Genomic DNA, 15,000 nt, shown 5'->3' with positions numbered 1-15,000 from the left:
TCTCTCTCTCACTACGATCACTCACTCACTCACGATCTATCTTTCTTTTCCCTCTTCTATTCCTTTCCTCTTTCTCTCTCTCTCACGCTCTATCTTTCTTTTCCCTCTTCTATTCCTTTCCTCTCTCTCTCTTTCTCACTCACTCACTCACGATCTACCTTTCTTTTCCCTCTTCTATTTCTCTCCTCTCTCTCTCTCACTACGATCACTCACTCACTCACGATCTATCTTTCTTTTCCCTCTTCTATTCCTTTCCTCTTTCTCTCTCTCTCACGCTCTATCTTTCTTTTCCCTCTTCTATTCCTTTCCTCTCTCTCTTTCTCACTCACTCACTCACGATCTATCTTCCTTTTCGCTCTTCTATTTCTTTCCTCTCTCTCACTCACTCACTCATTATCTATCTTTCTTTTCCCTCTCGTATTTCTTCCCTCTCTCTCTCTCTCTCTCTCTCTCTCTAAACAAGGGTAGACTACTCTACGCTGGTTAACAAGCCAACAGCGCCAAAGCCATTTAAAATATTCTTGGTTTGGCTTTCGGTTTAGTTTATATTCAAGTCTTCTTCTTCTCCTCCTCTTATAAGGTTGTTGGTTACATTACCAAAAGTGTGCAGCCGCCGTCAGCTGCACGCACGCACCACACCACCACCACCACTGGAAAAAAAAAACAACAACAACAAAACAAAAAGACAAAAACAAAGCAAAACAGAAAACAATTAACACTGTCTGTTAATTTAAAAGAAAAAAACCCAACACAATAACACAAAAAGACACTCCTGGTGCCATTCACCCCAGATTTATACGATCGAAGGACATACAACAGCAAAAATCACAAAAAAACCAAGCACTAACCTATTCATATAACACAACAAACACACATACATAGCACTATATATATATATACATATATATATAAGTGTATATATGTATGTATATGATATGTATGTATGCAATATACACATGAGGAGTGGATTTATCTAACGGGGAGGGAGAAGAGAGGGGACAAGCAATGGGGGTTGCGAGGAGGTATAGCGAGGATCTATTTCACCGCTGAATTATCCATTATTATTATTAGTATTATTACTACTACGTATATATTTATTGTTTTCCAGTATTTTTGAGACAAGGGGAGAGTCAAGAAATCTATATATCTATCTATCTATATATATATATATTTATATTTATATATATATAAAGGAATTACTCAAAGCACGAAACTTAAGGTAAAAAGAAACCCACCTCTGTTGTCACTTTTGCTTTTTTCCCCTTTATTTTCTTAATTACAAACACTAACTTTACTCTCTCATACACCCCCACATTTATATATATATATATATATATATATATATATACATCCATATATATATACATACATACATATATAATTATATATATATATCCATATATAAGATATATATATATATATATATCTATATCTCTCTCTATATATATATATCACACACACCTCAGTGGAGGTAATTGCTGCCCCTTAATTAATTAATTAATTAATTAATTATAATTATTTTTTTAAATATTATACACTAATTTATTTTTCATGTCAATCCCAACGTAGCCGAACTATTCCGGTCCAAACCGGACTGGTTATTTTTAATTGTTGTTTTGTCTTCAGAAAAAAACAACAGAAGCAAAAAAAACACAAAAGAAAACTTCCTTTTTTTTATATTTTTTGCGTATTTTTTTTTATTTTCTTTTCCCCGTGTTAACCGGTGTTATTTATTTTTTAAGCCTCTAAATGGACTTCCAAGGCGACCTACCGGGCTCGTATGTGGAAGCCCTGGGCCGGGTTAGCCGCATTCTATGTCCGTATTACTTGTTTTTCTTCCTTACACTCACAAGTGTATTCAGCCAGCAGCATCATCATCATCAGAAGCACCAACAGCAAGAACACATTTGGAATCTTGGTAACCAAAGATCTAAACTACACAATAACTCAACCACCTTTTTAGTTTTTGTTCAGTAAGGTTGGTTATACACACACATACACACACACCGACATCTAATTTTCTTAGGTCGGACTATCCTCGACATACGTTCATGTACATAGACAGAAATATACACCAACATCTACACACATACACATAAACATACGTTGTTCTTTACACCCATACTTTAATAGATCTACCAATACACATACATATACACACATATACATTCTCTATTAAATACACCTCATACACTACACAGATTTTCTACATATACCTCATACCCGTTCATACATTTTCTTATTATATATACATATATACACACACATAAACATACGTTGTTCTTTACACCCATACTTTAATAGATCTACAAATACACATATATACACACATATACATTCTCTATTAAATACACCTCATACACTACACAGATTTTCTACATACATCTCATACCCGTTCATACAATTTCTTATTATACATACATATATATACACACGCAGCTTTCTTCTATTCTCTCATTCTTTCTACACACCACACAGCACACAGACACGTTTATATATACATTTATACACCTTTATTCTTCTTTCAATCACGCACCTTTACATATACGTACGTCATGTGTGATATATATATGTATATACTTCTTAGTTAGACACATAATTTACCCATATGTCTGAACACACTATATACTCGTCTGTCTGTGTATATAAATCACTTCAGCTCCTCTGCTCCTCGACCTCTTCTGCCACAAACCCGAGCAGTGGCAATAATCACCGTGGTGGTTGCCAGGCAGAAAATGGCTAAAGGTGTTGTACGGGGCGCCAGTAATATCAGTTCCGAAAAAGCCAAAGCCTCTCCTCGTTGCCCTGCTCCTTCCTCTTCCATTTGTTCTCTATCTCTTCCTTTTACTTTCTGTCATCATCATCATCATTGTCGTCATCGTCGTCGTTGTTACACACATCACCATTGTCATCGCAATCGCCACCGTGTTTGTAGTCGTGATAATAATAATAATAATAACAATAACAACAATAATAGTAATAGTAATAATTGTTGTTCTTGTTGTTGCTGTTGTACGTCTCCTCTCTCCGACTTCGTCGGCTTCCTCCTTCCTTCCTCTTCTATTTCCAGCAAACCAGCTGTCGCTCCTCTCCGTGTTCTGACCGCTAATAATAATAATAATAATAATAATAATATTATTATTAATAATAACCTGCCCCACACTCACAACAACACATCGCCGCCACCATCAACAACAATAACCTCCACCACCACCACCACTACCATATAAACAACTACTATAATAATAATAATAATAACCACAACAACAACAGCTGTAGACAAACTGAGACATCCTTCTCCGCCGTTGCCGCCCTAGCAGCACGTGGATCAGGTGTCACCCCCGCCACAACCGTTGTTTGATCTCCCTTCTTGTCCAGTTCTTTGTTATTGTTGTTGTTGTTTGTCACATTTCCCACTCATTCATTCTCAGTCACACACACACACATATACATACATATACATACATACACACACACACACTGTCTTTCTTCATCTCTTCGCAGTTTTAGATAAATATTCTTTCTTTTACACTCTTCACACACTGACCCATTCTCCCTTAGATCCCATTCTCTCTTAGATCTCATCTTCATTTTACTCTTTCCTTTTTTTTTTTGTCATTCTATCTTCCTCACCGTCGTTCTATCATCACATTGTTATTTGCTGTTGTTATTAATGATATTTAATTGTTAATAATAATAATAATAATGATGATGATTATGATGATGATGATAATCAGTTCCAACAAAGTAAAACACGAGGAAATATACATATAAATATAAATATCAAAGAAATAAAATCAAGAAGAAAAAACAAGAACAAACTGTAACAATAATAATAATAATAATATACACAAAAGCCCGGAAAATATAATAAAATTGAATCAAAATAAATTACTATAAATTAATATTAATATTAAAAAAAAAACCCGAAGAAATTGGAAGGACAGAAAGAAGGATTCAGAAATCTTACCAAAATTCTTCAGGGTACCACTGATATGGTTAAGCAAAAAACGAAAACTCTAAGGACGTACGATGAAGAAGGTTTTCGAAGACGGGCAGCCTGCCTATGTTTCAGGGATGAAAGTGAACAGGAGGTAAGAAAAACCTGCTTTTTATTTTTTTCTGTCTGATTTGAAGATTTTCATATTTATTAAAAAAAAAAAAAATAATTGATAAATAAAAAGAAAGAAAAGAAAATAAATGTTTAATATTTAGATGTAGGATGTGTTTTTTCTTTTTAGTTTACATGTCATATCGGATTTGTTTCTGCAAAAATCTCAGGTTATACCCAATGTATTTTCCATTCCTCCCTTTTCTCTTATAAATTGACCAAATAATTAATTAATCCTTTGACCCCTCGATGGGAAGAATCGCTTTTGTGACCTGGACTTCCGCCGACCCATGTCTTCGACTTTCTGTCACAATTTCCCTGCTGTTGTTATTATTATTATCTCACTTGAGTTTTAACATCTAATGTCCACGAGAAAGGCATGAACATCATACAGTCTCACCTCCACATTATTATATAATTTTTTTTTGGCTTTGTATCTATAAAAAATAATTCATTTCGATCCGCGCTGTAACACGGAGGTTTCCCAACTTCCGGGGCAATCCTAATCCTGTAACCCGGTTTCGTTCCCCTGCTTGAAACAGCTTTGTTCGACATACTGCTTTGTAATATCAATCAAGAAAGGCATAAACGTATCATGACTTCATTCCTTTTTTTATTCTATATTTCTATATAAATACATTATATTGTTTCTGATTTTTTAAATAAACTTTCGTATTTCTTCGACGAGTTCCATTTAATAATGAATAACTTCCGGCGAGTCCCTCTTCGATTCCCTCTAAGTCATATTGTAATGATCACGTTTTTTCCATTTGAGAGACAGGCATGGATATCCATTACACGGTCTCGTATTCCTTTCCCTTGTGAGGCATAAAACTTAATATCTGTAAAGTAAAAGAGTTGATCATTGTTTATTAAGATTTCCGAGAGCGCCGTAAAGCAGACATGGATACGTTCCGGCGAAGGCCGAGCCAGCGACCCGGTTTCAATTCTCCAACCCTTATGTATGAAATGAAACCGGTTTGTTTTATTAACATAGGAAAACATCTCCCCCGAAATATCTACTCCTGAAATTACTGTGGTTCATTCCATTTACTGTTTATTATTTTTTTTCCACCCATTCTGATCATATATGTGCGTGTACACACACACACACACATTTAAACTGTACACTATAAACATATTTGTCATGTTTTACGATGTTCGTTACGATTTGATAATGGAAAATGTGTTCTATTTGCTTTCCTACACAACACCACATAAAAAGAAAAGAAACGTCCAATATGTCCCTCCTACCCACAAAATTTAATGGGGGTACTGTGGATATATATACATATATATATATATATATGGGCGAAATGCTTAGCGGTATTTCGTCTGCCGTTACGTTCTGGGTTCAAATTCCGCCGAGGTCGACTTTGCTTTTCATCCTTTCGGGGTCGATAAATTAAGTACCATTTACGCACTGGGGTCGATGTAATCGACTTAATTCGTTTGTCTGTCCTTGTTTGTCTCCTCTGTGTGTAGCCCTTGTGGGTAGTAAAGAAATAGTGTATATATACTATGTCTTAAATTAATGCGAGGTGGTTATTGCTTGATCTCTGATGATCATAGGTTTACTTTGATCGGATCTGACCTGGGAATAAAACAATTGAAAGGGAGTCCTCTATGTGGATGCTCAACTTGCTAGAAGCAGCAGCAAATACCTCCCCAATTCAACTCGTACCCTAAACTCCCTCGTTAATCACATTTTGTTGTCTCAAACGTGGCTGGACACGTTGAACAGTTACCTATATACGCTGTTTTAACGTAAAACTGGACGGTCACTGTTGAAGTGCCCTTTATAATAGGTCAACCTGATCGGAGTTAGTCTGGGGGTTAAACGATAATGGCCAGTATCTTATCAGGGTGAGATTTATGGGATGTTTAGCTATTGTTTCTTGCGGGTGGAAGGATTACATCAGTAATTGATACATTGCTTATATTTTTTTTAAATATTTATATCTTGAAAACATTATAGCCGAAAAAAAAAATTTCTTTACTACCCACAGAAGGACAGACAAACGGATTAAGTCGATTACATCGACCCCAGTGCGTAACTGGTACTTAATTTATCGACCCCGAAAGGATGAAAGGCAAAGTCAACCTCGGCGGAATTTGAACTCAGAACGTAACGGCAACGCATTTCGACCGGCGTGCTAACGTTTCTGCCAGCTCGCTGCCCTAACAAAATAAACGTGATAGTCGTAGGTGGAATGTCTCTATGTTTATAGGTCTAGTAGTCCAGGAGCTGATTTGGGGGCGAAATGACTACGACCGACATCGTACATGGTTGAGCGGAGGTTGTTCTGTCAGTCCTGGAGTAGTAAGTCGGTTACCGGTGGAAATTGAACCTGAAACACTGGCACAAGCTGCTGCTGCTGTTTTTGTTGTCTGTGCTGGGTCTTGTATCTTTCTTAAACAATAATTTATAAAAATGAAAACAATAACAACAGGACTGCAAACGACTAAATTATGAAGGAGCAGGGGGGGTACAGGGTGTTTCTCCGAGATCCAATGAGATCAGTATCTACTTGGTAAAAGATATCGATTTCTCATCGAACCATCCTTACAAAAACAACAGTCACGTGCTCCGTGATTTTTTTCATTTCGCGTACGTTGCCAGCATCCAGGAAAAAGGGAAATACATGAACGACACAACTTCACAATTTGGTTCCTCTCACCTTTTTAAATGCTTTTTTTTCAACCACCGGAATTTTCTCGATTAACCCAGCAGATTTTTGTTTTTTTAAATTCTCTATTCGTTTTTCTTAAAATGATTTAAAATAACTGCCAAGATATCCGTTTAGACAACTGTTTAATAGTTTTAATCCGGGATAATATCTTGTTTCTCTGACCCCCTCTTTCTTTTGAAAGAACTTCCGAGGCCCCAGCAAGGTCAGCTTTTTGTCTTTATATATATATATACCTAACAAGGTTGATCGAACAAATATCAGTTAATATCGATCTGATCCCTAATGGGAGTTGGCCTTTCGCCTGGTCGGAGGAAATTATTGCTGTTTGCCTTTTTCATCCTTCTGAGATCGATAAAATTCAAGCACCGGGTTTATTCATCCAAATCGACTTCGCCCTCTTCTTCCACCTCACCAAAATAATAATAATAATAATATAATAATAATAATAATAATAATAATAAATGGCAGTATTCCAATGTATTTCAAAGACACAAAACATCATCGATATTATTATTATTATTATTATTATTTATATTTTCATTTTCCGTTATTGATTTTTTTTTGCTCTACACCAGACTCAAGGTGAGAGATTTACAGGAAATAATAATAATAGTGATGATGATGATGATCACAATAGCATATATAAAGAAAGGGTGCGGGATATTGCGTGTAGATAACACAGATATTTTCCCAATGCAATTTAGTGAGAAGAGAAATGATTCCAGCTGGGAATTTAAACGGTTTGATTTGGTGAACTCGTTCCACCAAGAGTGTCAATTATGTATTGTTAACGGTATGTTAGCCACAACATTCTCGTTTCCCACACCTTTCTCTACAAAATCTGAACGATTGTCAAAGGATATTATCATCATCGTCGTCAATTATCGAGCAACGTGTGTGTGTTTTGCGTCTTCATGTCTAATCCGATAGATTTGTCTGGAAATTTGAAGTATGGAATAAAAGAACCCTGTTGTATATTGAAGTGTTTGTGTCTGTTGTCTTTATAATAAACGATGAAATTATTATTACTATTATTATTATTATTATTATCATCATTCTTTCCGGCCTTTTACATTCTGAGTTCAAATCCCACAGATAAATTACGTCTTTCAGCCAACTCTCTGGGGGGTCGATAAATAAAGTAAAATTTCAATAATATCAGTTAATACCCTCCCCACCACCTTCACCATCGCCACTACAATCTAAAATTAATGGTCTTGTGTCTAAATTAATAATCATCGTCGTCATACTTCGCGGCTTTTACATTCTGAGTTCGAATGCTGCCTTAAGATCAACTTTGCCATTTATATTCTCGGGGTCGGTAAAATAAAAGTATCGATCCAGTATTATTGAGAAACGATATAATCGACTAATCCCATATCCTTCCTCAAAAATTGTTGCCCTTGGGTCTTAATTCTCGTCTCTTTTCTTTCTGAGCTCATATATATCCTGCCGAGGTCAGCTTTGTCTTTCATCCTCTCAAGATCGATAAAATGAAGTACCTATTGAGTACTGGGGTCGCCCTTATCGACTAACACCCTCCCGCCAATGCTAGAAGCAATTATTAAAAGATTTATTTATATGGCTTGTTATAACATATTTATATGATTTGAAAATTTAATGTAGATGAAAAAAAATAACAAAAGAAAACAAATCATAGGGCTGTGACGTATTTTCAATAAATTTCCTATAACAGTCGCACCAGATCTTCAGAATTTCGTGTTTTTATTATTCGTTGGTATTATTCAAAGACGTTGTTTTCTGTCTTTTGGGAATAAGCCAAGACATTCCCCCCTCCCTCCTTTCCTGTCTCACTTTCTCTCTCGTTTCTGATATATATATGTGCGTGTGTATGTGTGTGTGTGTAGACACCTTGACCCAGCAGTAACTAACCAACGAAACAGAGGAGATTCCGAAACCAACGAAGGAAGACACTCTACGCAGTCGCTCGACCTTATACCATTATTTAATAGCGGCTATACCCCACACAAGTTCTATCATCTTAGATCAGGAAGGAAACTTCGGATAGTGTAGTTATCTATCTACCTACCTATCAACCTACCTACCTATCTATCTACCTATCTATCTATCTATCTATCTATCTATCTATCTATCTATCTATCTATCTATCTATCTATATATAAATTAGTTTTTAATACACCCCGTCCTCTCTCTCTCCCTATATATATATGTATATATATATATATATGTATATATATATATATGTGTATATATATATATATATATATATATATATATAGGATGGGATGGCCTCTATTGGAATCCCTTCGGTTACAACAAGCTTACTCGATCACGGTTAACCTTGGCCTAATCAACAACCACCGTTTGTTTAGCCACCTTTCCTTCCATATCCGATAATTCACCCTTCTCTAATCCATAATCTGTTCGCTAACTGTCGATAGAGGTATATGTGAGAAAGAAAGAAAGGGAGAGAGAGAGAGAGAGTGAGAGAGGATGTGTGTATGTGTGAAAGAGTTCGGGTGTATATGTGAGTATGTGTACGAAAGAGAATGTATGTGTGAGAGGAGGGTGTATGCCTGAAAGAGTGTGTGAGGGAGTGTGTATCAGAGTGTATGAAAGTGCTTTTGTGTGTGTGAGGGAGAGTGAATATGTATATGTGATAGGGAGTATGTATGTGTGCATGTGAAAGAGAGAGTATGTATGCGAGAGAGATTGTGTGTATTTGTGTGACAGACAATTTGTATGCTTATGTGACAGTGTATGTATGTGTCAGAGAGAGAACGAACGAGTATGTCTGTGTGTGTGTGAGAGAGAAATGTGTAGGAGAGAAGAGATATATATATATATAATAATGTGGAGGAGTATATGTGAACGAGAATTGGTCTGTATGAAAGACTTTATGAATGTGTAAGTGTATGGTATGTTTGAGAAAGAAAAGAAACGAAAAAAACAGGTTGTGGATTCTCGGTCCGTTCTTCTGGGTTACCTTCTCAATTTTAATTTTTCTCTCTTTTATCACACGACCACCTCTGTCTCGCATTTTATTAATAATGTCGAGTGTGTGGTCTTTTGGATTCACTTGCGATATAACAATCATTACTCTTAAATGTTTTAATAACTGTAGTTAGGTAGGGAGCAGATTGCAGGATTGATTAAAACAAAAACCAGAAAAAGACAGCAATTAATGATTGCTAAAAGAAACACATTTTATACATGTATGTGATGTTCAATCCTGTCTAGGCCCCGGACTAGTTCTGATCCAGCTGGCCTAGGGTTCAAAGTTTTCCTATCGTGATCATCGGGTATATTTTAGACAGTTTATCTAAGGGCTACATCACTGGAATCGATGTGTTAATGTTCCATTTTTCTTATTTTAATTAGCGGTTATGATTTGTATGAAATTTTTGCTGCTATTTTTAGCAGCTTGAGCGACCAGATCCCTCTTTCCTCGACCTATCGGGGCTTTTTCATTTATGCGATGTACGAGATTTTGCTGCTATTTTAGGCAGATCGGGCGAACAGATCCTTCCTCTTTCGTATATGCGAGGTAGGTGCATGTGTGTGTCTGTGTGTTTATGAGAATTCGTTCTATTTTTAGCAGAACAAGCTACCAGATCCTTCTTTCCTCTGCTTATCGAGGTTCCCTTGTATGCGAGGAGTATGTACGTGTGTAGTAAATCGATTAATTCGAATACACAATCAGTATTTGACTGGGATATATATTTAATCGATCCTCGAATGGATATATAAAAAAAGAGGAAAAAGCTGCGACCCTGGCGGCAGAACAACAATCGTTAGTAATAATAAAAGATGTGAGGAGGAGAGAAAACAATTATTTCCTCTGTAATAATAGGAAGAAGTCGTGTTTTGAGATGTATTAAAAGAGCTCAATAGAAGGATAATTTATTTCGACACAGACGAGTTAGAGCACAGGATCTCAACCAGTTTTTCCCTATGGACCCATTCGATTCCTACTTTACCCTGCATACCCTTCCGTAGGCATTCGATGTGTATTTAAAAAAAAATTCTACTGCATTTTATAATTAGATATTATTAGAAATTGTATTAAAGAAATTGAAATATCGATGTTTTGTGTATTGTAGAAGTATGGGCGATTTATTGTAGATGAATTTTAACGGCCAAATCTTTTATTAGACCGCACGAGTCATATTGTTGACTGCCATGACACTGCATCCTTTAAGGCCCTCATGCTTTCCGAAATCCGCCAAAACTACACCTGATTATATATACACTTTAGATGAGTTGTAGTGCACCTGAGCACTGTACACAATTATTATTATTATTATTATTATATGGTACTCCGTTGAGAACCACTGGGTTTCCAGCTTAGAAAAACACCCCGTAGTATATATTACAGGTGTGTGATCTGAGTTTAACTTAGCCGTTTGTCCTCTCGTAATCGAGAAAATAAAGTACCTGCGAAATCAGTTTTGTCTTTCGTCGTTGGCGGTCGATAAAATTGAGTACCTGTCAAGTACGGTATTTGTGCCGTCTTTTTACGATCTTAGTGGAAATCCTGCAGAATTCAGCTTTACCTTTCATTCTTTTGGGGTCGATAAAATTAAGAAGTACCAGTTAAAAACTAGAGGAGCATTAGTATTGACTAAGCACTTTCCCCTCAGATGTTGTTGGCCTTGTACTGATATCAGAAACAGTCATTGTTATGGTGAAAGCTGCGAGCTGGTAGACTCATTTAGCGTTTCAGACACAAATGCTTAGCGGCATTTCGTCCGTCCTCGCGGTGTGAGTTCAAATTCCGCCAGGTTCTACTTTACCTTTCATCTTTTCAGAGAAGATAAAATAATGGACTAGTTGAGCACTGGGGTTGATGTAATCGACTTACTGTCTTCCCTACCAAATTTCATGCCTTGCGCCTATTGTGGAAACAATTATCATCCTGATGTTGGTTTAGCTACCTGCCGCCATATCAGCTGTGATGTTCTCAACCACCCCTACCTTTTATTTTATGTGTGTGTGACTTTGTTATCCTATGTGTGCTTCTCTTTCGAGTAGGGTTGACACGATTTGAAATAGATTTGACTATTATTTCTAGCAGTTCGAGCAGCATCCACATAGGCTCTTTTCGATAGCTCGAAAGGGTTTGTCTGTTAATATTTGTGTGCGTGTGTGTATGTTTATTCAGACAGTAGGTGTGATTTGAGTTGGGTTTGGCTACTATATTTAGTACGTCGGACTGCACATTCCTAGGGATGTTCCTTGGTTCGAACGCTAGTCTGTCTACCTTGTAGTGTTCTTTTATTTTCTCTCTCGAAGACGATCGATTTGTGAGAGTCTAGGGAGATTTGGCAGTTATTTCTAGCAGGTAGGTCTAAGCAACCACGAAACCATTTAAGACGTTCGTTGATAGTGAAGGGGAGGTGAGACCAAGTCTAACTCCTCCACCTCTCTCTCTCTTTTTCCTTTCCCTCCTTTTCTCGCCTTTTCCCTTTCTCTCTCCCTCTCCGCCGAAACGTAAGTCCCTCACGCACACACACGCGCGCACGTGGTTTGGTTCTTTCCTCTCTCTCTCTATCGACAGATTCCGAGTTCTTATCTCATCATGGATACTTCAACATACTTGACAAACACGCATACATATATGACATGCATGCAGGCTTGCACGCCATCACCTCGTCTCCACCTGACAGTAATTAAATTCAACATAAATACATCGTTGATACCAAACGGAAACGTCAATTATAGTTTAATAAACTAGTTATTACCTTCCCCGGTGGTTAATATTACTAGTTATCACACACACATATATAGATTGATATCATGTGCTAACCATATCGATATATCTACACGCACGCACAAACACACATATTAATGTTTGTACATTTATACACACACACATTAATATTTGTGTACATTTATACACACACATACATACATACATACATATATATATATATAAACGTGTGTGTATGTATGTAGGTCTGTATGTATGTATACATATATATATATAATATATATAATATTACTAGTTATCACATATATATATAGATTGATATCATGTGCTAACCATATCGATATATATACACGCACGCACCTACACACATTAATGTATGTGTACATTTATACACACACGCATTAATATTTGTGTACATTTATACACAAATACATACATACATACATACATACATACATACATATATATATATATATATATATATATATATACCGGAGTAAACACATAAATGTGAAACAAGGTGGAAAAAAGAGTACTCAAATACCAGTGGTAGAGTATATATATAAACGTGTGTGTATGTATGTAGGTCTGTATGTATGTATACATACATACATATATATATATATATATATATATATAAACGTGTGTGTGTATGTATGTAGGTCTGTATGTATGTATGTATGATTATGGTTTCAGAGAAAAAGCATGCGGGTGCGCGTGATTGTTGTGCAGCCATTTAATAAGACACTGTCTATCGTTTGGGTTGGGTGTATACATACAGACGTGTGTGTGTATATATATACATACATATATATATATATTGAGAGAGGGAGATATACACGCGCATACATATGTTTCTACCTAAGTAATATGATACGTAAATATTCACGCATATGTTATATATATATATATATATATATATATATATATATATATATACATGTATGTATATATATACACAAGTAGGAGGTGGAAGAAGTATTTTAACTGCAAGTAGTACATATATGTTATACATTTGTTCAAAGCGGAACTTCGAGTAGGAACAGGGAAAAACCTCGGCATCGAATATTCTCAATGTCTATTTATTTAAAATATTTTTACAAATATATCGAATATCATTCGTCCTTCTCTCTCTCTCTCTCTCTCTCTCTCTCTCTCCTCCATTGCTCTTTCTCACTCTCCTTTCATTATTTTTCTCCTCTCATTGCTCTCTTTCTCTTTTCATTGCTCTTTCACTCTCTCTCTCTTTTCATTGCTCTTTCTCTCTCTCCTCTCATTGCTCTTTCTCTCTCTCTCCTTTCATTGCTCTTTCTCTCTCCTTTCATTGCTCTTTCACTCTCCTTTCATTGCTCTTTCTCTCTCTCTCCTTTCATTGCTCTTTCTCTCTCTCTCCTTTCATTGCTCTTTCTCTCTCTCTCCTTTCATTGCTCTTTCTCTCTCTCTCCTTTCATTGCTCTTTCTCTCTCTCTCCTTTCATTGCTCTTTCTCTCTCTCCTTTCATTGCTCTTTCTCTCTCTCTCTCCTTTCATTGCTCTTTCTCTCTCTCTCTCCTTTCATTGCTCTTTCTCTCTCTCTCTTCTCTCTCTCTCTCTCTTCTCTCTCTCTCTCTCTGCTCTCTCTCGCCATGTTTTCAAACCATGTCTCTCTCTCTCTCTCTTTCTTTACCTTTCTCTTCTTCCTCTCCCTCCCGCAATCCACATTTTTTAAACACCCTTTTCTTGCTTTCTCTCTCTCTCTGCTCTCTCTCGCCATGTTTTCAAACCCATGTCTCTCTCTCTCCCTTCTAACTCTCTACTCGTCACCTTATCAACCATTGACTATATAGTCACTTACTCGATGCTCACCCATTAAACAATCGTAGTCGCTTTTCTCTTTATTATTCATTTATTGCAAAGTACATACTTGTTGCCGTCTATTTTTAGTCACTGAAAAATCCCAACACTTTTTAAGATATACTTACAATACAAGCATGGCTGTGTGGTAGGAAGCTTGCTCCCCAACCACATGGTCCTGGGTTCAATCCGACTGCTTGGAAACTGGGAAGCCAGCCCTTATGAGTCAGCATGACATGAGAGTGTAACTTTACGTTTACCTTTTAATGGATTATTAGAAATAATTATTAATATGATGGGTGTCAGTTCTTGTCGCTTTTCATAAAACCTGTGATAAGAGGGCCCCAAAAACTTTGCTACATTTAGCTGTATTTGCAGGAAGCCATAATTACATGTATACTCAAGGTGTCATGAGACACAGACACCTACATGTTGACTATTGGTCTCTTTTGCCTAACTGCTAAGTTACGGGGACGTAAACACACCACCATCAGTTGTCAAGTGATGTTGAGGGGACAAACAAAGACACATACATATATATATACAACAGGCTTCTTTCAGTTTCCATCTACCAAATCCACTCACAAGGCTTTGGTTGGCCCAAGGCTATAGTTGAAGACACTTGTCCAAGGTGCCACACAGTGGGACTGAACTCAGAACCATGTGGTT

General features: G+C 36.6%; 1 protein-coding gene across 1 annotated transcript in view; it reads left to right on the top strand.

Annotated features, from left to right (window-relative positions):
- The first annotated feature begins 3,775 nt into the window (after positions 1–3,775).
- The window catches only part of LOC115222221 (diphosphoinositol polyphosphate phosphohydrolase 1-like), a 303,963-nt gene continuing 292,738 nt past the window's right edge, over positions 3,776–15,000 (top strand). The window contains exon 1 of the mRNA XM_029792381.2: positions 3,776–4,094. Within this exon, the coding sequence (XP_029648241.1) occupies positions 3,996–4,094 (99 nt within the window). The 5' untranslated portion in view covers positions 3,776–3,995. The remainder of the gene's footprint in view (positions 4,095–15,000) is intronic.

The sequence above is a fragment of the Octopus sinensis genome, linkage group LG19, assembly GCF_006345805.1.
Source record: "Octopus sinensis linkage group LG19, ASM634580v1, whole genome shotgun sequence".
Classification (NCBI taxonomy): domain Eukaryota; kingdom Metazoa; phylum Mollusca; class Cephalopoda; order Octopoda; family Octopodidae; genus Octopus; species Octopus sinensis.
The sequence above is the reverse complement of the archived record's forward strand: the minus strand, read 5'-3'. Positions and strand labels throughout refer to the sequence as shown.